Source organism: Cylas formicarius, unplaced genomic scaffold (genome assembly GCF_029955315.1).
Source record: "Cylas formicarius isolate icCylForm1 unplaced genomic scaffold, icCylForm1.1 PGA_scaffold_4__25_contigs__length_36172078, whole genome shotgun sequence".
Lineage (NCBI taxonomy): Eukaryota > Metazoa > Arthropoda > Insecta > Coleoptera > Brentidae > Cylas > Cylas formicarius.
Window position 1 is genome coordinate 19,154,743 of NW_026844334.1, and position 24,727 is coordinate 19,179,469.

The 24,727-nt window shown below is 33.6% G+C and overlaps 2 protein-coding genes across 2 annotated transcripts in view; both read left to right on the top strand.

The window, feature by feature from the left end:
• LOC132700450 (FERM and PDZ domain-containing protein 4) overlaps positions 1-19,147 on the top strand; it is an 85,259-nt gene extending 66,112 nt beyond the window's left edge. The window contains exons 3-13 of the mRNA XM_060667774.1: positions 418-537; positions 3,202-3,385; positions 6,056-6,304; positions 8,216-8,464; positions 8,527-8,786; positions 11,037-11,331; positions 11,491-12,670; positions 12,719-13,167; positions 15,013-15,364; positions 15,613-15,974; positions 16,028-19,147. Of these exons, the coding sequence (XP_060523757.1) occupies positions 418-537; positions 3,202-3,385; positions 6,056-6,304; positions 8,216-8,464; positions 8,527-8,786; positions 11,037-11,331; positions 11,491-12,670; positions 12,719-13,167; positions 15,013-15,364; positions 15,613-15,974; positions 16,028-16,390 (4,063 nt within the window). The 3' untranslated portion in view covers positions 16,391-19,147. The remainder of the gene's footprint in view (positions 1-417; positions 538-3,201; positions 3,386-6,055; positions 6,305-8,215; positions 8,465-8,526; positions 8,787-11,036; positions 11,332-11,490; positions 12,671-12,718; positions 13,168-15,012; positions 15,365-15,612; positions 15,975-16,027) is intronic.
• Positions 19,148-21,062: 1,915 nt separating this feature from the next.
• On the top strand, positions 21,063-24,233 carry LOC132700451 (acyl-CoA Delta-9 desaturase). The gene is made up of 5 exons (XM_060667775.1): positions 21,063-21,559; positions 22,800-22,930; positions 23,003-23,208; positions 23,286-23,471; positions 23,525-24,233. The coding sequence occupies exons 1-5, from the start codon at positions 21,367-21,369 to the stop codon at positions 23,835-23,837; spliced, it is 1,029 nt and encodes a 342-aa protein (XP_060523758.1). The 5' UTR covers positions 21,063-21,366; the 3' UTR covers positions 23,838-24,233.
• Positions 24,234-24,727: the final 494 nt, after the last annotated feature.

Sequence of the window (24,727 nt, forward strand, 5' to 3'; positions counted from 1 at the left end):
ATTTAGAATTTGGATTTCACAGGTAATAAAATATTGAAATAGGTAAATAGATTTTTGTCTTTGTATTTTGGTAAATTATACTCATTTTTTTTTACTCCTAGCCCCAGGCATTAGCAAATTTTCTAATAAATTATACTATACCAAAATTGAAATGTATTCTAGATATCGCCAGTAAAAATTGGCAATTTTCTTGCTTTTATAGACTGACTATTTCGGTAATTAGACCACACCCCCTAACAAAATCAATAAAGAAATGTAACAATGTAATTTAAATGTAATAATAAAAGCAGTAATTTAATTTACTATGGATAATAATCGGGGTTGGAAAAATGTATTGCTCTCCGCTGGACAAATAAAGAAATTAGCATCATCATTAGATTTGCTTCGCCTTTACTTTATAGATGTTTTTCTTTTCAGTCACGTGACCAGGACAGCAGGATGGCTGCCCCCGGCAGAAGCGTGGAAGGCAGGAGACGAAACCTTACCTTACGGTTGGGAACGGGCGGTGGATGATTCCGGTAGACCATACTACATAAAGTGAGTGAATGGAATTAAATTTATTGTTTCGTTGAGAAAAAAAATTCTTAATTATTGTAGTTTTTAAAACTGCTCAGAAAGATTATCAAAAAAAAATCAATAGCAAAACATTTTTTTCCATTTCCATTTGGTGCAGTTTAGATACGAAAATCCATTTAAAGTGTGCATGAAAAGTTTTGTTTTTTTGTGTGAAATAAAATTTAACTGGTACACTTGGCAGTAAAACTCCTCCACCTGATAACCCTTTATGGTGTGGACACCAGAACGTTTTGTAAACTCCTAAAAAGAATTTTTAAATTTAGGTAAATACTTCAGTATTGGAATGGGAGATTTTCAAATTTAAATAGAAATTTTTGCTTCAACATTGTATTTAAAAATTAATATGCTGTATAATCTATCTATATTGATGACAATTGAAGGATTATCCACTAGAAGAAATTATATGATTATTGTGTTGGACAGAGTAATCACTTGATGACTGAAGATCATAATAATTTATTGTTTATTAAAATACATGTTGCTTTGAACAAAATAATATTTAAGAGCGAGGTTCGTAAGATTCGATAAATACATTCCAAATTATAGCAATATTTCAAAGTTAAAAACTCCGTCAAATGAATTGTGAATCTTTAGTTTTATCAATTTTAAATTATTGTGATGTCATGTTTTAGATCGCGCATTGATTGAATACGTACAGACGCACCTTTTACAGTGCTTTGCTATATCACAAAACCTAAAAATCCCTCGCATCTTTACAACAAAATTGCTTTTCGTATCGATTTTCATACTTTAAATATGGTTCTGTTCAGTTTCTCTTGAAGTTACATTAACAAATAACGCTATCCAAGGTTGTGTTATGTCTTTGCATTTCGACGTTTAGCTGCTGGCAAGGTACTATACTTACATCTTATTTATTTATTTATTATTAATATTTTATTAATCTCTATACTGCATCCTGCATAGATTTGTGATTTATATGGCGTAGCGTGGAAGAACACATTGTATCGAAGTGAACTTTGCGTTGTCCTTTGAAGCTAATTTATTTGAAAAATGGTACATTACTTGAATAAAAGTTATTTATTATTGTTACTAAAATTATTATTAATTTTGAATATCAACTGAAATAAATCTCAACTGGACGTGATTTCGAGAATAAATCGAAATTCTGACTCATCTCGGAGAGATGAGACGACGTATAAATAAAACATCTAAAGTTCAACAAACAAATCGAATATTTGCAGGGCATATCGTTCTAAATTGTTTTCTCTGTTGTTGCAAAATACATATAAATTTATTTTTCAATTTAGGTTTCCATTGTTCGATGCAAAAGGTTGACCTAAATTAACGGTCGCTGACGGTAGGGATAACAGTTTTATTTTAATCTCGCAATTAAAACAATCACACTGCACTGAACAACGTGTCGATTTTATTTACGTTCACTGTTAAAGCAAAACGCAGGATTTTTATCGATTCGTGTGTCGATTCGCATAGAAATATTTTGAATTAATTGACAGAATGTAAACTTTCGCAAGGCGCGTTTCAAAAAAATTGTTTATTTAGCATTAATATCTTGACTTTGCGTGGGTAAGTTCTTGTAAAATTGCTGTAAGATGGCAACATCCAAAATATTGTGACGAGCATTGAATCCTGTCGAATATTCGATCCCCATCGAGAGAAGGAACTGCTACAACACTGAGCACTCGTCTGACACAAATAATAGACACCATATAGTAAACAGTTAGTGGCTTATTTTTTTGTGAAATTAATTTCCAGTTTCCCCGAGATTCAAAATTCTGGAAAGTGGTCTTTGCGATTGCTTTTGTGGAACTTCATTTATGATTTATATAGCATTATTTTTTCTTCATTGCAAATTACAAACCATTTTACTTGTTGCGCTTTATATTTCGTAGAGTTAACTAATTCAAGGTTTATGTATAAAAAAATGCCAGTTCATAATCCAGACTATTATCCATATTCTAATAATATTGACATTTTAAAGTCATGTTTAGAATTTAGTAAATTTTTTAAGTAACTCGTGGCTAAAATGCCTTGTTGTCTAATATGAGTTTTATTAATAAAATGTAATAGTCCTAACCTTGTTGTCTAATATACTATTCCTACTTCACTCTAGCCATAAACATTATTATTACAGTTCTTTAAAAACACAGTTTATGTGTTTTATTAATATAATGTAAAAGCCCTAACCACAAATTATGATTTAGGTATCTGATTTGTATTGCGAAAATGAAAATCCTGTTGAAACTTTTTGTGGCCATTTTTGGTTAAATATAACAAGAAAGCGGTTCAGGTCCTTTCTTAGTTTTAAGTTTAAGTAATGCCTACTATAATACAAAACATCAAAATAATTTGCTAAAGTGATTGTCTAAATTTCAAGTTAGTACACCAAGACCAGGTTCCTAGCAGAATTTAACCAACTAACCAAAACTAATTAAGGAAAACCATTTTGATCACTAACTTAAATATTATACTTCTGGTTCTGGTTGTAAAATTGGGAACTAAAAACCAAAGCTCACTTTGCTTAATAAAGTAGTTAGATTGATTATGATCGTCAATGTGAGCTGGGGGGGCAACCTTCATTTTCGCGATAATATCAATTTGAAAAAAAAAGTGCTTGACTTACCGTATATGTTGTTTTAATTTCAGCCATGTAAATAAAACGACCACTTACGAGACTCCTGTCTTTCGGGGCCTAGAACCGTTGCCAAAACCTGAACCTAGGTCGGTTACTTTGGAAAGGTCTCCCAGCCTTGGATTTGGATTCGTCGCTGGTTCCGAAAAACCGGTGGTAGTTAGGTTCGTAACAGAGGGAGGCCCCAGTGTGAATAAGGTGAGAGGTACTAAAAGTTTAGAAGCAAACATTTGCCAAGTATTTTTAATTTCTAATTGTAATTCCCGCGGTTTTACATTTTTTTCGACTTCCTTTGCCTTAAAATATTTTTATTACTCAGTCGACAGTAGTTAGTCTGTACTTTAAAGAGTAGAACATTTCCATTCTCATTAACAAATTAATCAAAACATCTAAAATTTGTAGACTATTAATTATGTCACTAAATAAGAGGTTACTGGATGTTCATATGTTCATATGAATGATAAAAAAAGTGAAATTACTTGAATTGAATTTAAGACATATGTGAAAACCAATTTAAAAACAAGCAAAGGAGTTTTGCCCTATAACGTAGAAAATGATTGGTATACATTTCCATGATAAATATTTTAATTTTACGTATTTTTACAGGTTCATTTTCATCCGAAGCACTTCCATATTTAACATAATCTTTTGTAAAATTGCTCTTTTAAGTTAGTTTTCACTTTACTCCGAGTGAATTTCTACGTATTAATTTTTCTTTGCTTTAAAAATCAAAACTTCAATTTTCAGCGTTATAACAGGCAGCATCACAAAAACAATTAATCCAGATCAGCCAGGTAGTAAATTTAATGCGGTGTGCGGGACTAAGTTTTCAATCTATTCCCGGAATTTGCTTTAGCATTTTTCCCTTAGCTTCGGGGTAAATCAAATTCGATACTCTTTCACAAGGAACTCAAGTTGGATAATATATTTGCTGACTTTTTTCGAGGTCCTCCACGGTCGTTATCCATGTGGAACAAGTATCAAACGATCATCGTTACTTTTTCGTGATTGAGGTTGCACGAAAAGTATAGCTTTAATGAATTGATGCGCTTCTACTTTCTAAGGCTTGAAATTATGTGTGAATGTTAATTATGAAATTTTATTTGATGACATCTTCTAAAAAAATTGTTGAGATTTATCTATACCTCTCTCCTATAATTTTCGAAAAAAATTGAATAATATTTGTTTCATAATTTAATTTAATTTAATACAAAATTCAAAATTTTATAGCACTGTTAGCTTTCATTGTTTATAACAAAAGTGTTAAACCCATGAATCATTTTTTAAAATTTCTCCAGGTTCAGCGTACCTCTGTGTTACGGACGATATGCTGCTCATAATTTTATGATGATTTAGCCTTGCCATTATATATTAAAAATGAATTATTAAATAGCGAGGTAGTGCGAGTTTTTTTTAGTTAAACGCTATCTGTATGAAAAACCTGGGCGAGGAATTAAATGTAATAATCTGTTATACAGTTTGATACAGTATTCAAAGATTAATTCGTGATATAAGAATCGTTAATTGATTTTCATTTACAGGCACATATAGACAGTTCAGCCAAATTCAGTAACATATATGTTTTCCTTGAAATAGTTTATAAGGGCATCTTATTTCAAAGGATTACAATTATTTAGATTTTCCTTTTGTTTTGAATCATGTTGTCAAACAGCGCATATTAAAAAAATTCTAAAGTTGAAAAAAAAAGCTGAAACTTAAATGTAATCTAAAATACAATCGGAAAATTGTTTTGTACAAAAATTTTAGTGCAAATAAGAAAATTATCGAGAGATGGAAAATCCCATACTTATTATAAACGCGAATTCAAAAACTACTTAGCAAAATTCGGACAAGTTCCTTAGAAATTTGCAGAATATTGGCGTATTCGAAAATAATTCTTTGCAGGATTTTCGAACCACTGGTATAGAAACCAAATAATGCGCTATGTAACAAACGCCAAAGAGTTCAATTAATTCAAATCCGATAAAACACAAATTTAAGTAATTAAAAAGAAATTAATTATGAACATTTCCATTAAGTTAACCTGATGAGCGTAGAATGTTTGGTAAAGCTTTTTTTAAACTAATTGAATTGCGATTTCTTTATTGATAATCTGAAAACACTGTACATTTAAAACGCCTATATCTCAAATTTTGTAATTTTTTCGTTTTCAAAATTCAAAAAAAATATTACATTAAGAAATTATATTTTTTAGCTTTGTTACTGGAATAGAAAAACACCTTTTTCTTATCACATCCTTTATAAACTCTATAAATAGCCAATCGATTCAAAATGTGATTTAGTTATTCGGGGTTGATAATGTAAACGATTCGGCAATTAGCAAAAAAAAATATTTTTACTTTTTCGGGATTTCAGTGATTAAAACTAAAGTAGTATAATTAAATTGGCAGCAAAATATATTACAACAAGAAACAACTTTGAAAAGATATTAAAATTTTAGACCGACTGCCCATTTAAGATACAATCTATCCAGTCCTCCTCACAAAAAGAATTTCATTTATTTGCGGAAACCCCTATTATAGTCCTCAGGAGTATGCCATTTCGAAATATCTTTACTTTGACGCAATCTAGCACTTTTATCGAAAGAGATAAAATAATAAAATTTGGGATTTCAGCGTTTTAGAGGATGCAAATAAGTCCGTAATTTCAGATTTCGAAAAAAAAGTGCCATACTTACCTAAAAGTTAACTGGAGGTTTTCTGGGTCAAAGTTGCACAATTACACATTATAATTTAAACGTTCTCTTAAGAAACTAAGTTATGACGAAAAAGTTCAAGATATCAACTTTTCCGCAAGCGTTTTTTGACTTTGACGTCAGACTTAACTTAATCCGTTTCATTTCGATAGCTTCTTCCGGGCGATCAAATCCTGTCGGTTAACGGAGAAGACGTGAAATCATCTCCCCGAGAACACGTGATTTCTATGGTGAGATCCTGCACCAAGACTGTCAACTTAGTTGTCTGTCAACCCCCTGAACAACAAGGTGTGCGAAAATCAACTCTTTTGTCTGCAACAAAACGAGCGAGATTGAAAAGCAAGCCGTCCAGAGTGAGATTTGCCGAAAGTGTGTGCGTTAACGGCGCTCCTCTGTTTCCGGTAAGTTTTGCTTAGTTCGAGTTCGCCACCATCTGTGAGTTAATATGTCGCGCAAATAATGTCGATTTATTCACAATTAAACAAAGCTTTGAGAACAATAGGATACACGTGCACTGAGAAATATCTATATCTTTTATGACAATTTCAAAATTTTAATTTAGAACGTCTTGCTTTATTTTGAGTAACACAGCTTTTTACTGAATTACTGAAAAAATGTAATAGCATATTTTTTGAGTATACAGAATGTCTAGATTTTGCCTTTAATGTTCTCATTTAAATATCGAAAGTGTTTTATTTTAATGAATTACATAAAAAATATATTAGAATATTTTTTGAATATACATAATGTCTTGATTTTGTCTTTATTGTTATCTTTTAAATATCGAAAATGTAAAAATTGATTTTTTCCACAATCGTAAGCAAAACTGATTGTAACTTAACTAAAAAAAGTGAGAAAAGTGCCGTTTTTCACACAAGTGAGGGAAACTAAATCATCGTGTCGTTTGCCTGGCAACTCCTGTCTCACTTTGATAGAGCAACAGCGAGCGAGTGTAAGTTGTTGAATTTCACTGTTGTGGGAAAACATGTGAGCAATGTCCCTTACTTGGTGGTCCCTTACTTTGCGCACATGTACCAGAATAGCTATTTATCTAGTTTTTTACATAGAGTTTAGTGGTTTTGTTGTTTTTTTTTTGCAAAAATCTTCCACAAATTAACCGAACTCTCATTTTTCTTCATTTTTGTTTTCTTGTTCGCCTTATATTAAATATGTAGGTACCACTAATTTACACTTAAAATATTATTATTATTGTTATTACAATATTTCAATATTACAATTACAATGACTGTTTGACCTAGACACCTAAGTTTAAAAAACCTGTATGTGTCAAAATTCAACATTAACAATAATTAAGATTAAGCATACTAGCTAAACCTGGAAGAGTTTTCTAGAATATAGTTCTTGGCCTGTCCACAAAATATCTTAACTTTTAATTTTTCTTACACTTACAGGTAGCCCTTAAATAAATTATCGTTTGCTGATTAGTAGTTCGAGTACATTTAGGGACGATAAAACGATAAGAAATAACAAAATGATATAAACTAAACCACATTATCCCGGTTTCCCTTACATTAGCGCTTATCATATAGCTCCGAATTTGACTGATATCCGCTGACAAAATTTTATTTTTCTTGACAGTTTAAAATAGCTTTCCTTTGATCTGGTCACTTAAATTGGGGCAGTTTTGTCTATATAAAATAAAAGTTGTTCACTATTGAAAACTTGAGGACAATTTATTGTAAATAAGTTTGTGTGCGGCTACAGAAAAAGTAGGCATTGAAAATATTAAATTATTAATTTATGAAATGAATTTAATTACAGGTTTTGGAAAATAAACCCAATAAATGCGTAAGAATATAGAAAGCTTTCCAAATTCGGTTTTATTGCAAATTAAAAATTTTCGAAACGGTGCAAGACGAAGCTTAATTTATACTACTGTATTCGACTTTTTTTCAAATATGACGTTCATTTACATAAAAAAAAAACTGATAGCTGTACACCGTTGGAAAGATCGTCTTAAGCCAATCTACTTTCATTCTTGAGGCATGTCGTTCGAACTGCTGCGACCAAACAATAATAAAACCAGATCCGGATAAAGTCAATTTATCTCAAATCGAGAAGAAATCATCCCCAGAATTTGTAGTTTTTCGTGTATTTTTTAAATATTCGCCACATTTTTGTTCTTTTCAAATAAAAAAAAAAAAAAATACCATTTCGCTCGAATTGGACGTAATAAAAAGTTTACCGCTATTAACAACATTAATTGGTGCCAGAGGGTGCGTGATTTAAAAATATCGCAACTTAACACTTTATCTACGATAGCACAGGTTAGTATCTTTTATCTTTCACAGCCGTCCGCGTTCTCCCTTGGCGATTTATGTGTTCCGCCGATGGCCAACGTCCTCAAAGTGTTTCTGGAGAACGGCCAAACAAAAAGCTTCAAATACGACGCTTGGACGACGGTGAAAGATGTCGTGGCGTCTTTGCAGTCGAAATTATGTATACAAGCGACAGAACATTTTAGCTTAGTGGTTGAACACATTAAGAGTTTAAAAAGAAATAAGCTTACCCTTTTGGATCCCCAGGATACGTTGGCTAGGGTAAGAGAGGCTATCTACTAGTAAATGCTTCTGTTTAATTAAGTTTTTTTCATTCCTGGCAGATAGCTTCTAGACCAGGTGCTCACAAACTACGGTGCCTTTTTCGAGTCGCCTTCGTGCCATCGTCTGCGGCTGCTCTGGCCCAAAGAGACTTAAACGCTTTGGATTATTTGTACATTCAGTGCTGCAATGATGTAATTCAGGAGCGGTTCGCACCAGAACTGCAATATGATACTGCTCTTAGGTTGGCAGCCTTACATATATATCAACACGCTCTGGCCAACAATATTCCAGCTGGCAAACTGACTGTTAAAGTAGTCGAGTAAGTACAAACATGGAAAATTCGCAACAACCTTATCATTTCAGTATATTATTAATTTAAACTCAGGTGTTTTCTTTTTTATACGAAAACTTGATATGCGTTTCTTTCTGGTTCTTGCAATAATTTTGCAACTTTGGAAATGGAACCGATTATTCCCCCAAAATTGTATAAAAAAATGTTTATACTAAAAATATTCATTAATAGTAAAGTTAACTCAATTTTTACAAACGAGATAAATTTAAAAACTAGAATTATAAAAAATACATAGTAGTTTATCAAACCAATGGCTCCTTGTTGCATAAGTGCCTAGTTCCAATTATTATTGGTAAACAAAAACTAAAAAACAATCGTTAAAATATTTTGGTTAATTAATTAATTTATTTATTTATTATAACAAGATACGATGACGAACTAACGTCACAATTTACATAGGTACACGAAAATTAAGTACATTTATCTTAAGTCAAAAGCGCAAGCTTGCTTGATTCGTAAATGAATTGAGTGGCAAATCAAAAATATCTATGTGCAAAAAGTAACTGTTATAATTTCTTTGCACATGCGTTCGAGTCATTACCAGCCTAGCATTAAAGGATAATTTTTCCAGTTTTGTAGAGTTATTTAACAATATTGTGCAAAAAATGCAACTATATATAATTCGCCTAACAGATAATTTCAACACATAATAGAAGTCAAGGCTTGCCTCATACGATGCACCTATTAGATTGTGGTTATGTCTAAAGTTCATGAGAAAAATAAACTTTTTTTGAATACTTTCAATTCTGTGTAGATACTTATGATATTGGGGACTCCATATTACACTGGCAAATTTATGTAGGTGTTATAGAGTACGACCAGCGACTTGTGATCTTTGAATTCTTTGCTAACCCTTGTAATAAAACTCAAGTTTCTGTAAGCCTTTTATGTTTTCCATATGAATTTCAAAACTCAATTTTGTGTCTATAGTCACTCCAAGATGCCTGATATGCTTCACTTCATTAATACTTACTCCAATTTTTAATTTACTGAACATATGATAGTAACATTTGTCAATATTTGAAAACAGTCGATTTCCTAAGCAGTAGTCATAAAACATAATAAGGTCCTCCTGAAACATGCGACTGTCGTCGATGCTCCTGACAGGCGCATACACTTCTTGGTCATCAGGATATGAAATAAATTTTGCAAAACGAAAACAGAATATTTTTTAAAGCAACTTCCACTTCCTGCGTCGGTTTTTGCTTAGTCGAAATTGCTGACGTTTCGCCAATCATCCTGTTGGCTTCTTCAGAGAGTTTCAGTCAAGCTCTGAAGAAGCCAACAGGATGATTGGCGAATCGTCAGCAATTTCGACTAAGTAAAAACCGACGCAGGAGGAATCCAGGAATTTTGTAAAAAGCGTGAAAACAGAATAGGTCCCAAGTGCGATTCCTGATGTATTCCAGACTTGATATCAATAGATTTAGGTTTGGTCCTATTTAACTCAACAAATTAGAGTCCTAGAACTAATGTATGATTGAAAAGTTTTGTAAAGAGAACCGTACACACCGAAATTTTTAAGTTTTACTAACATTGTAGGATGATGTACTTTATTGAATGCCTTGGAGAAATTGGTGTACGCAGCATCCATTTGCATTCTATTATCCAATGCCTCAGACACATCCTGAACATACAGTGAGAGATTTGTGGGACCTACCTCTGAAAAAGCCATGTTACTTTTCATCAAGAACGTACCTATGTTTAAAAAATGTTATAATTGCCTCAAGCATTTTTCCTGGAATAGAAAGAATTGATATGGGCCGGTAGTTTATGAATTACGGTATAATAATTTTATGTCCTGCAAAAAGATACTTTAGAAAGACAATAATATTCGCCCTCCTAGATTCACGGGTAATGAGCAACACAAACAATTGACAATTGCCAAAGTTCCATGGTTAAAGTGCGAAAACATGCATTGGTTTTGCAGTAATATGACTCTCCTGCTCTTTGCTACTGGTCAAAAGATCAATATTTTTCTCACCAATGTTATTTGGTGGACATATCCTTCAGAAGCATATAATTACGTTTATCAACTAACCAAAACAAAAAAGTAATATTTTAATGTAAATTCCTGAAAGCATCTTATCGGGAAAATGATGTTTTCAAAGTGATTTGCTCAAACTGATGCTCTGTCGCCACCCTTCTTCCGGCATCCTCAATATCTGTCATTAAATTGGGCATTGTTACGTCTAGAACACCACTTTTTGACCGTAGAAAAGAATTCGGTTTGGAACGTTTCGTGCCAGCCTCGATATTAGAAAATATGAAGAGGAAAGAGGTCTGCAAACTAGTGGGTCATTTCCTAAAGCTTCACGCCAGCATGACCGGTCCAGGAAAGCAGCTTACTGCGTTGCAGGCAAAACTGCATTATTTAGATATAGTTAGTCAACTTCCCAGTTACGGCGCCAAATGTTTTTCGGCTGGGCCTAGGGGTGATGCCATGGAACGAGTTATTCTAGTAAGTCCCAAATTTGGGATCAGTCAAATTACAGGAACTCGGAATTCAGTGGTAAGTATTTTGAAGTATCAAACCACAGGAAAGTAGGGCGGATAGAATTGTAATGTTGGCCAGTTTCTTAGCAATTCTCTTCCTCCTCTGCTATCCTTATATGACACCATTCACAATTTTCACGTTGAAGAACTTCTTAACTAATTTGATACTGTTTAGTTCCAGCCCATTCCGATAGCTAGCTTAGAGGACATGCGTAGAATTGAAGTGAGGAGCGACGACGAAGTTACGCGTACTGTATTCGTTAAACTTCAAAACGATAAAATACTTTCGATTCCTTTGGAAGAAAGAGATGCCATTGAACTCGTGTTGGTACTGCGGGGTTACTTTTTACTTTGCACAAACCAGATTCTGCCGGTTGATCAAGAAGAAGCTGCACCCATGGAAGATTTAGCTCCACCTTATTTGTCGCAACATAGGGTGGTGCCCGAAAAATGGAGTTACATCGATCAGAGCGCGATAAAGTCCGTATGTTTCTCCGTACAGCCGATATACCGTGGCGTAAATAAAAAGACTAATGGTTTATATAATACAATGGGTCGACAATCAAAACCTCCGCTCATGTTTTCGTATAGTTTGGACGATAACATGAACAATTCGTTGTCCAATCGGAATCATCAGTACGATGATTTCTCCGCGAATTCTTACGATTTTCAGAGCGTGGTGTCGATGGAAATATTGGAAAATGGCGTCACAGATGCTAAGAACGCCGAGGTACTTAAACGTGTTCAGGAGATGCAGCAATTGGTAGAAGATTCAGAAAAATATTTGACAGAACAGGAAAACTTGGAGCGGCTGCAGGAGCTATCCGAGTGGCAAGAAACGAGCGTAGACGTGGAAAGTGATACGGACGAACCCGGAAAATTAAAGCACAGCGATTCATTGTTATTACTAACAAAGGGACACCATAATACGGAAAGGAGACCTTCGTTTTCACATGCGACGATCGAACTACTCCGGCAAGAAGTTGCGCAATCGGAAAGCGATACAGAGTCGCTTTATACGCCAAACAGTTCGCCGAAGCACAGAAAAGACAGTCGCGAAGATGGAGCTAAATTGAACAGAGTAAGTTTCGGATTGCGATCCCCGGACAATTCCGTGGACAAGGACCAAGATTTCCAAACGTACCTGCAGCGTGTGCGCGACCTCAGAAATAACGACACTAACGAAATGGACTCCATTAGTGAAGTTAATTACATTTTCGACCCGGACATAATAGATTTGACTATGATTCCACCTCCAGTAACGCCCGACGAACTTGACTGTGCCTTACCTGTACCTATCAATATGCCACCTAAGTCATTCGCGGACTCTATGGACAAACTGAATCGATTAGAAGGTTAGTATCGTCATTGTGTGTCAGCGGAAACATAGTATCCATTTTTAGAAATTTTGGAAAATTCTAAAGACTTGGACGAGTTCTTGGCAAACGTGGCGGTACCTCCGCCCACGCAAAAAGTCACACCCGCGGTAGAATTGACTCCAGAAGAAATTATGGCTTACATAATTCCCCCACCTCCCAGCAAGGCGAGCTTAGAAAATCTTGTTATAGCCGAAGAACAAAGGAACAATCAAAATGTTTCGAATCAATCCAACGGCACAAGCAATCATTGTCAACCGGTTAAAATTCGAAATAGCAATTCCATCTTATTGCCGAACGTGATAGAATATTCGACGGTGGATCGAAAAGGCACGTTTAGCTGCTGCGGAAAAACTAAAGTCGAAAAAGCTTTCAAGGCGGATGAAACTGTTCAGAACGATGACGTCATTAAACCGCCGCCGAGGAGGAGTTCTGATGAAAAACCACCTGAAAGACCACCAAAAATTGTGACGCAGGTGAGTTAGCAATACTGAATTTCACTGCTCCATCTGTTTCGGGTGCAGAGATTTAATAGCTTGAGATTGGCATAGTTTTCATAGTATATAAAGCTTTGTCATTTGAATGTTTCTTAAGATTTATTGAGATTTTAGAATCAAATTTTCAGACCTATAGATTTGTATATAATATATATGACAGTATAGTTTCAAATAACATGTGGTTCTTGATAGCAGCATTTTCTGTTATAATAGTACAGCGAAAACTCCCACAACTGGACACTCACGGTTCCTCTAGTTTTGTCCGCTTATTAGAGGTGTATGAAAAAAAGAACATAAATCGTAAATATGTATAACGTTTATTTCTTTAAAAACATACAAAAAAACTATAGATAAAAAAGTAGGTGGACGAACTTATTATACAAATTATTATTTATTTATTTAATTATTTATTTGCAAACCCTAAGGTACTATTTATTGTTTTTTGCTGTAACAAACCTGATTGAAATTGATCTTCTAAATTTTTAAGGTGTTGAAATGTTAGCTTTTATATCGGTAATTATTTTTAAGGCTTGTGCTAGGATCCCCACTATCATATTCTTGATTCTTCCGGTTCAGATTCTTTCATGTTTTCAATTGCATCTTCAAAGTTCAAACTAGTCTCCTCAGTCGCTGTAATATTGTTGATTCCAAGATAGTTTCTAAGAGTTTCTCGAGTTATGTTCAATTCTCTAATACATCGTTCCATTTCAAGTATCGTAGTATCTTCTGTTTCCCATTCCAATGATGTAATAAATTCATTATCTTTTTGAAAACCAGCTTTGTTGAAACAATTTTGTCTGACGCCGACATTACTGTATCCATCTTGGATAAAATGTGTTTCAGTATGAGTCCACGATAATAGAATTTAACCTTCTGTATGATACTCTGGTCTAGAGGTTGACATACTGATGTCGTATTTGGAGGCAAGAAGATAATTTTTATGTTTTGTAATTTTACCTTATGGGGGCGCGATGCTGCGTCATCCAAGAATAATAAATTTTTTCGGTTATGTAGAGCCATTTTTCTATGAAATTGTAACACTCATTCATTCATAATGTCTCGTGTCATCCCTGCTTTCTTGTTAAATTTCCATATTGCCAGTAAATTTTTAATTGCTATATGTTTAAATGCCCTAGTTCGGGCAGCTTTTACATTCAAGAACAATTCTATCTATATCTATGCCTAGATATATATATATATATATATATATATATATATATATATATATATATATATATATATATATATATATATATATATATATATATATATACAGTATTCGAAGTGTTTTCGGAGCGCGAGCATTGAAGATGCCAAGTGAGATTTTGGCGAAACGTTTGCAGGATTCCAGTCGGAGTTCAACAAGCGAACGGATTATATCCCGGAATATAGTGTCATCATATATATATATATATATATATATATATATATATATATATATATATATATATATATATATATATATATATATATATATATATATATATATACAGTGTTCTGTTATATTAGCACAAAATAAAATTATAAGCCTCTCCTTGGAAAGCTTTCCACCACTACATTTTTCGGATTTCAAAGCAAGTATTTTGTTAGATAAAACACGAAAGAAAAGGCCAGTCTCATCGGCATTGTAAACATTGTGTGGCTGATATCCGAGGAGTAGTGTGGGCAACTTATATTTAAATTGATTTACGTCTTCTTGAATTACATCTGCTGATTCTCCGGAGATACGCTTAAAACTTATCGCATGTGAACCAAAAAAATCAGGATTAGATTTTATTGTTACGTTTGTTTTTTTATTGTTTTGGCGTTCTATCTATATTCCAGGAGAGGCAGCGTTCTCATTCTTTAACATCAACTGCCTCCAAGGGTACAACAACCGCAGATTTTCCACCTCCAAAATTACCCCCGCGTGGCGATAACAGTCATCCAGCCCCATCACACCTATTCTTGCCGCCGAAGAAACCTCCGCTGCCACCGGTCCCTCCCTTAGATGTTCTCCGTCAAAAGAAAACTGGCCACCATTATAAGGCACCCTCAGAGCTTAGGACGGCTAGTATCGGCAGTCCGCATCTCCAAAGAAATAAAAGCGTCGGCAATGAAAGTGACGAGAACGCAGATACTAGACTGACTAGGCATGTTAGTAGTGCTGTTAGTACACCAACTTCGCCACATCTGGGTAATATTTTTAAGTATCCCTTTCTTTCTATACTGACATTTATAATGGAAAAAGCAGTGTTTGCAGTTGGATATTGTAAAATATTGTTAGATCAGACGTTAAACCCTCAAGTTTTACTCTAATTTCTACTAATTAGTACACAATGCTGTATATTTGAAAAGTACAATGCACAATTGTCCCTAAACGTTACGAGAAGTTCTCTGTAAAAAATAAATGTTTCATAATATTTTATTTCATATACTATTTAGGTAGGAACGCTCAACTGTCAACGGTTGATGTTCATATAGAATCACCGTGTAACCAGTATACTTCCAAAGTTCCTGGACCATCCCCATTTGTAAAAAACACTTCGTATTTGCACAATTCGTACGATCGACACATTGATAAACGACATTTATCACCACGGGCCAACGAACAGGAGGCAGAGGCTCATTTCAACGGGGACTTATCGCCTAGGAATGTATGTAATTCATCAACTCGTGAAAATCTACTAGCAAAAACGGATGTGGCAATGGCGGGATTACTGGTCCGATTGGACCAAGTTGCGGCCCAGTGTACGGCTGCCCAAGTGCACGGTGGCGGGAAATTGATATCCGAGGAAAAGTTTCAGGTTTTGTTTCTAATTGTTGCTATATTTATGCATTTCATGTTATTTACTTCTAGCTCGCCAAAGAAGAGCTAACGACACAGTGCCTGCAGCTCGTGACATCAAGCAAGATGTTGGTAATAGCGATGTCGGATCCGACGCTGCCCGATTTGCCTGAAAATTTGGCAATTTGCCTGACGATATTAAGACGTCTGACGGAATTATGCCAGGACCTTTCTAACCACACAACAGCTCCGTTACAGACGAGAAACTTGATTCTTAAAGTCCACGACGTAACGGCAACATTCCGTTATCTTATTACTGCAAATATCGATCGAAGTTCTCAGAAATCAATCGAAGAACACTTGGCGGCGCAGGCCGAATCGTTAGCTAATGTCTTGGCAACTTTGCTGAGAAGTCTGAGAGTATTTTCGCCGTAGGAGGTGAAATATAATCGCTTCAGGCGATGAGGAGACTAACAAAATAATATCGACTGAATGTAATTTCTAAATGTAGCCACAGGTAGAATGAATTTTATAAATTCGTTAGATAAGAAATAGGCCCACTTATGAGAAGATTTTGAAACTGTGTAAATCTGTCGTGAAATCGGTGTAGACGATTGTACAGAAAATGAAAAAGTACATTGACGGGTTATTTGGTGTAGCCTCTCTAAAACGTCCATAAAATAGTAAATTCGAAACCATCAAATTTGTTTGCGAATGGAACAACTTCTCAACTCATCATTGTAAGGTTGTTTCGTTTACTAGTCGTTAGTTCTTCGTTTTTACTTTTTTGTTTATATTGGGACACTTTTTCATAATAATATTGGTAATAACGGCTATTTTCTCTCTCTCCCTCTCTCTTCTGTGACAAAGTAAATCGTTGATTAAGAAACGTTAACTCCTATTTGTTTCATTAATTTATGTTTTAAAATCGTCGACTAGCATAAAACAAATAAAACCACATAAGTGTACAAAATGTAGTTCATCCTCGATATATCCAGAATTTTATGAATTCCAAAAACAGAGCAATTTTATTTCACTAACATTATCAGTTGACCTTAATTGAAAAATTAATCTCAAATCGAGATCCGTCTCCATGAACACAATAAGAAGGATGCTGGATGTTTTTTTTTTTTTCGGTTAGATCAAATAGTTTTCGATCACCTTTCGCCATAGTTCCACAAGTGCTTAGGAAGAGTAGGTTAGAGGAATCGATACTTTTGACGAAATTTGACGTGTTTCAGGTTATTTTAAATAATATGATGTTACTGGCGGTTAACAACACTTTGCGGAGCACTTTCGTCATATTATTATTCTAAAATAAGCAATCGCAAAGCAAACTAATTGGAGATTGAAAATATTGTGCTATTTACTAATAAATCCTGCAATTAGATTAAGATCTAGTTCGGTGTGGATTCTTCTGGGGTTTTAAGTCGCTCTTTATATACTAAAGCAACGAACTCTAATATCGACTATGGAGTACAAAATGTAACACGAATTCTTCATTTCACTTTAATTCCTAAATATTCGAACGATTTTAAGTCAGCCACTGGCTATTTCATAATCGGAAGTATGTACATTTAAGGTAACTGCCGTAGGATAATATACCACCAGTTAAAGTTAGATTCCACTTTCATAGCCGCATTGTAAAAATAAAATGAAATGAAATGAGTTTGCAGCGAAACAAAAACCGCAGAAACCGTTGATATCGGTTATCTAGAATATCAACAAGAAACAATACCGAACTTGATCAAGTCTGTGAGTAAAGTATCACATATATTAGGGCAACATATCCGTTATATGAAATTAAAAGTTAAGTGATAAATTATATAGTTGTCAATGATTATTCCCTTTTTAATTAGTAAAAAAACGCAAATACTACAATTGCTTAGGAAACTCGAAATAAAATTTTGCTAATACAGTCAAATATCTAAGTAAATTGTCTTTCATAGACCGAAACTCATAAGTGTTAGGGTTTTTATGCACACAAGTATACGACTATAAATATTAATCTTTATGGACACATACATTAAACTGTTTTAACACTTCGATTTCTTCCACAAAAGTTCTTTTTTTAAGACCCCGGGAGATATGGTTACATTAACATTTATACGATCAAGTCTTGCTGCCATTTGATAATGCGGATCACAGTTTAAAAAGTTCTTTGCTTTGTTATTTTAATAATTTTGGATCATTTCAAAAATGCGCCTTTCAGATTTTATTTAACTAAAACCAGGTTTTCGTCTAATAGTTTCAAGAACTTTTCCTCGCTGTCATGTTGAAAATCTTTTTGCTTCTGGTGAACATTACCTTGGATTGGCTTCGATAGGTTTCATAAAGAATATGCGGGGTGTATCAGCTGTGGTTTGTCCGATCGCACTCGGTTTCAAATCGGTTTAATTGACTATTCACTAAAGGCAACCAATTTCAGTATTCCTGCTCAACCATGACATATTAGGAGTGCTGCTTTTAGTTGCTTATCTATTACTACCACATAAATGCAGGAATTTTCTTAGCCCTTAAAATACCTAGTGCACATCTTAGGATCCCTGCTTGTTTGTAATCAATTTTATAAAAATGGAATCTACCTGTTGAATGTTCAATTAAACAAAAGACAACAAAATTGGAATTGGAATTTTGGGAATGTTGGGTCCTTTTAACATTATTAAACCAAATTTGTTCCTTACAGTCAGACCTTATTAATTTAGGGCATTTCACAAAAAGCAAGCATCAAATCATTGAAATGTGTGACCAATTGTTTACATTTGTAGATAGGGAATGAATAAGACTAAGTAATTCGGGAAGTATATAATACTCCATAACTATATGTGATATTCATTATATTATTGGAATAAATGTGTGTACAGTTCATTATACTACATAACAAATGTTTAATATTTTAATGTTGTTTTATATAATTTAAAACTTTGTTATAATTGATGATTGATTTAGTAATTAAGTATAGTATAGTATGTTGTTTTTAGTCAATGAAGTACCTAGAATTGAAATCCTAGTCAGCAGGTACAACAAGATGAAAAATGTAGTTACCCATATTAACATTTCCGTAAAGTATTATTCTGTATGGCCCTTAAAATATATCTGTTAAAATGTTGAATATTTACATAGGTACGGACCAATGTCATACATATTTCCAGATTGTTGTAATAGATATATGAATTCTTAAAAAGAAACTGTTTTATAGCAAATATTGTTTTATTCCATCTTACTGAAGTTCTTTAACACCGGGTTCCGTTGATCTAAAAGTTCTTGCGTTTTCGCTAGTACCAAGTTTTTCTAGAGTTAGGAATGTAACTTTTCTCTGCCTATATCTTCTGTTTTGCACCGTCGAAATGGTATCAAAACAAAAAAAAACAAAGAAGAAATAAAAACTGCTACTAGCGCGGTTACTTATTTTGGAAATTCAGGAGCGAAAATATCAAATTGTATAAAACTTTTTTATGAACGTACATACTGACCTATTGCATATTGCCGTCTGTTGGGCGAGCTAATAAGGTAATTAAGGTAAATTGTAGAAAAATATATTATTTTGAAAACTTTAACTGACGTCAGTTTTAATTTAATCTAATTTATTTATATCAAAACAGTAGCAGTCTAATAATAGACAATAGCGATTTCAAATAATTATTAGAAAGAAAGAAAATATATATAATTACCTACTTTATTCAAAACTGGTTAGGAAAGAAATACCATCCGCAAAATAACTTTTAGGTATACCCAAACTAACCAATAAAGCAAGGATTTTCAAAAAATTTTTAATCATGCTCACTACGAAACGACGAAAAGACACGTTGTATATTTCTTTATACTTTCTATTAGAAACTTATAGCACATCTAAAATTAAAATGATGGCGGTAGAATGCATTTAAGTGGTTCTATCGAATCAGCGACGTCGTATCACTCGACCAATTTTCATTAAATAATTTAGGTCTTACTTAAATACATGTCTGTTCTAGAGGTATATTTTCAGCATGTCAAACATAGAAAATTAAATTTGCCAAAGTAATGCGCAAACATCCGAAATAGGGTTCTCAAGTCAATTTGCCGAAAACTTTTTTTTGGGTTTTTGTAACATTTTAGCACAATTTTATCTATGCGTTATTGTTCATAACATTTTAAAAATCATTTTGTTTTTAATTTACAGAAAATTCTTGAATATTTTATTTTTTTAGACAAAACAGAAGCCAGTAATTTTAATAAAGGGTTTAAGAGTCAAGTATAAGGTTACTATCCTGTTTGTATCATCGCCGTCGCAAATAACAATAACTCTTTATGCAGTAACGTGTCATCTTTCACCCCTGCTGCATTGTATGTAAATTATCTCCGTTAGCCTTTTCGTTTTATTCTGATAGTAATGCTATTTAGAAGCTTCGAAATTTGGCAATTAAGTTTAATTTTTCCATATTGACAGAAATCGTTAAAATGTACTACAAATTTGTAAACACTTCTCTCATAAAAAACAATATTAAAATAAAAGCTATAATGCTATAAGTAATTTGCTTTTATAGGTGAATAACTAAATTACCCATATGGCAAATTATGCGGTATATGGCGGCAATAATGTTTTCACTCACATTTGAAGCTTGAACACTGAAGGGTGAAGCGTTAGAATTTTGATAAGATTAAAGAAATAGAATTAAATATTTTCCACGATGAAATAATATCCACATTAACACATTCAGTGCCACTTTAAGACTTCAACAATATTAACTACTGTAGCTAGTTACTTCCGAGTTTCCGGTGCTTTAGCTGTGGGTTTAGGAGCGATCCGATATTTTCAGTCGAGTTTAGCCATTTGTCAATTATACTGGTCACGTCCTAATGTGCCACTCAGTAAACCTAATGGTCGTACAAAAAGTATTATTATTTTATTTTTAATCCCTCGATTGCTTGTTTGTTGGTTTAATTAATTTAAATGCAAGAGTAAAAGATAACAAAATGTAAACAGTTGTAGCTCGGAAATCTTTTTAACTGGAGACAACTCGCACCAGAAAATACTACACCAGACTAGTCTCACGGAGGCAAAATTATATTTTGACCTTGAGTATAGCACTATTTCAATTATTAGTGACATCTTAGGTACACAAACATTTGCCATAGATCGTAAAGTGCTAATGTTGCACTCTACGATAAAATTACCGGATACGTTGGTGTGTTGCAAATCTTGAGAAACGATTAGTGCCTTGCGTGAATACGAGCGTTAATCGAAAGAGGCTTTCAAATCGTTAACGTAGCGCGTTTAATATTGTTATAAAATTTCCATATTAAACAGCGCTTGGTTATAGCCACAATTGTTCGAATTCAATGTCAGAATGTTATCAGACTTCGAATGAATGAGTGGTTAAGAAGAAAACTCGGGTTTCGCAAGTGTCAGCACTATACATGCGCTAGTGTTTATGAGCTTTACCGGGTCGTTAAAATCGAAAAGATCTCAGATGGCTGACGCGAAAGAAAACAAAGAAGTTTACTCCAAAAAGAGGGAAACTGACTGGATACGAGTGCTGTTTCATCTCCAAATTAATGTATCTGCACTGATTTCCTTGGGATATATTTTTCTATATGGTTGCATGTGGCGAACATTAATCTTCAGTAAGTATTACGTTTATAATTCTTTCTTTTAATAAATTATCTTACACCGTTACAGAAGTGAAAGTGTTTCTGTGCAAAAAAAGACGCTATTATACAAATAATTGTGAAAACGTTGCATTTTTTTTCGAAATGTAAAATGATTTAACAACGCTGCATATAGAATGCATCAAACTTATACGACTCGCATCTCACATCCGAGTCATAACTCCTAAAAAGAAAAGAAAAAATGCTTTGAAAATAAGAACTGTGAAATATTGTTTTTGAAGTTGATTAATTTTGCAATGGGCAAAATATTGTAAAGGAAATTGTCAAAAGATTCATATGTAGCACGGTTTCAGTTATTCATCAAGATCGGTGTTTGGGAATTTAAATCCGAAACAAAACAAAAAATTGTTGTCGATAGAAGAAAAGGAGATATGAAACAATATTTTCACTTAGTAACTATTTCAACTAAAATTCAAATTTCTTAAATATTTTTTTGGAGCAATTGATATTTTGTAATGCCGCACGCAGAATTTCTTTTTTTATATCCAATTAACTAACTGCTGGTAGCAGTTATATGCAATGTTGTGTTGTAATCGCGGATAATAATTGAAATGAGAATTTTCAAGTAAATACAACATTGATTGCATTTAGGTCAAAATACGTAAAGCTTTTAAGTGGTTTCGTAGATCTACGTAAATTTGCAATTTTAAAATCATGTAAAATCGAAACAAACTATTTTGAAATCAGCGCCACATATGGTATGGATACTTAAATTTTTAACGGAATTTAATGACAAAGATGTTTCATTAATATCGAATGAGAATGCAAAATAAAAAATAAAACGCAAATTTGACACCTTAGGATTATACGGGATACAGGATAGCCCAAATTGTGTTGTAATGGTCACCCTGTTTTTGATACTGATTTTTAGTTTTATTTTGTAAATAAAAATCGAATCCCGATTTCCTTCGTTGTTAAAGATCATCCACAGTGAAAGAACGGTCTATATATGGCGATAGACATTCTTTTTTTTGTAATAAGTGGTCATAAAAGCGGACGAAAATTCAACGTTGCGCCCAGAAAAAAAAATGTTGTGTGAGTGTAAATGGTTCAGTAAAAACGAGAAGAAAAATCTCATGGAATTTTGAACAGACAATATTCAGTAATATTTGTATATCATTAATTAATAAATTTGGAGCACTTTTAAGGATGTTTTAAAAATGTAACTATTTTTGCACGATGTCTTCGTTTCCAGGTTTAGTATTACTTGCATTGGGTGTATTAGGAGTAACTGCTGGATCTCACAGATTGTGGGCTCACGGTTCGTATAAAGCAAAGACAGGGCTTAGGATATTTTTAATGCTTTGTCAAACACTCATTGGTCATGTGAGTACTGCAAAAATTGATAATATTCCAAAAATGTGTACTTATTTTTTCCAAATTTTTCTAAACTTTCAGGGTTCAATATATGACTGGGTAAAATGGCACCGACTCCATCACAAGTATTACGAGACTGACTTGGACCCATATAATCCAAGCAGGGGATTTTTTTATGCTCACATACTCAGTACGACTTTAAAGCTGAGCCCCGCCCAAGAGAAAGCTTTAGAGGAAATTGATATGAGTGATTTAGAAAATGATAAAGTTGTTATGTTTCAGAAAAGGTAAGCACCGACTACTTAAAGGCGTATTGAAAACTAAATAGACGATGAAACCTAAGTAGCTGCTTTGTTAATTTTAGGTGGTATAAAGTGTTATTCATTGTGGTAGCTTTGTTGTTGCCAATAAATGCACCGGCAGAATATTGGGGTGAAAATTTATACGCATCTACATTCATTGCCGGTTGGTTAAGATATACTCTAGGTATCCAAATCAGTTGGTTAATTCATAGTGCCAGTAGGATATGGGGCTTGAAGAAAGGAGAAAAGTGGGTAACTGGTTATCTTGGTCAACAATAACTTAACAGTTTCCTGTTGTCAGGTTCCCAGCAGATACAAATCTAGTTTTTCTCATAACGAAGAGTTACTGGTTATCGTACCACCATCTTGCCCCATGGGATTATCAAACGAGTGAATTTGGAAAATACGGGACGGACTGTCCTTCGAAATTTATCAGGGTCTGCGCCGCGCTGGGATATGCCAGCGACTTAAAATTAGTGGACAGTCGTACAGTTCGAGCTTCTTTGATCAAATCGGTTCTCGAAAATAAACCTATTACTGATTGTCTTTTGGAGTTATCAGAGAAAGAAAGTTTGCCTCAGGAACATTATTTAACCCCGGACAAATATTATTAGATCGTATTATTAATTATATGAATTATGTCGTTTCTTTTCAGTAATACATCGCAATTAAACGAGGTGTTTTCTTATTATCGGCGTATTGAAGACACTTTCATGATTTTTTTAAATAAAACTTGAAATAGGCTAGCAAAATATATCTAGAAAGCAACATGATCTAACCTAGCCGCTCTCATTAAAAAGCTGAGGAGACTAGACAGTTGTACAGGCCGTAAGTGACTGAATTAGTATTCAACAACTTGCTGGTAAACATGCATAGGTGAATATTCAAAGTACATAGTGGTAGTAATAAAACAGCTGAGAAAGTAATCGGTTAGTTAATAGCAAGCAAATACGCTAAGTCAAAATTTGTTGCAGAAAGGGATTATGACCCATGAACCATAAATAAAGAGTATTTGGAGAAATTGGAGAAAACTAATTTTGTTGAATGAAATCTCAAAAACATAACATATTTTTGTATTGTCTCCCCGTCCTCATAAAATATAACTGCAGTGATTTCTTTTGGCACGAAATCCTCCGAAACTGGTTTGAAATAGTAATTTTCACTAAAAAATAAAAATATGGTTGTATTCTTAGGCATAGTTCCGAATTCTGAAGATCTGTAGTCCTATGTAAAAATGTGTCGGCGCAAATTGAATGTTGTGAGTGGCGTTCATTGTTCTAATAATAATAAACAGTATTTTACGTCACTAAGGATGCCCTTAATGATTTTTGCAAGAATCCACCATTTAATAAGATATACCGATTGAAAAAAAGAAAAAAAGGAGGCCGTAAGGGGTCCCGAATTCGAGTCCTCGCATTGGGTTCAAGAACGTAGCTACTCAAATTATTCAAATTTTGTTCTTGTGCTCTTAATTTTCAATACCTTTTGTTTTTTATGTGATCCT

Bases quoted from the DNA above. Each gene is read 5' to 3' on its own strand.
- LOC132700451 (XM_060667775.1), top strand. From the start codon at position 21,367: ATGAGCTTTACCGGGTCGTTAAAATCGAAAAGATCTCAGATGGCTGAC. The intron at 21,560-22,799 runs GTAAGTATTACG...CTTCGTTTCCAG, and splicing joins GTGGCGAACATTAATCTTCA to GTTTAGTATTACTTGCATTG. The intron at 23,472-23,524 runs GTGGGTAACTGG...TCCTGTTGTCAG, and splicing joins GGCTTGAAGAAAGGAGAAAA to GTTCCCAGCAGATACAAATC.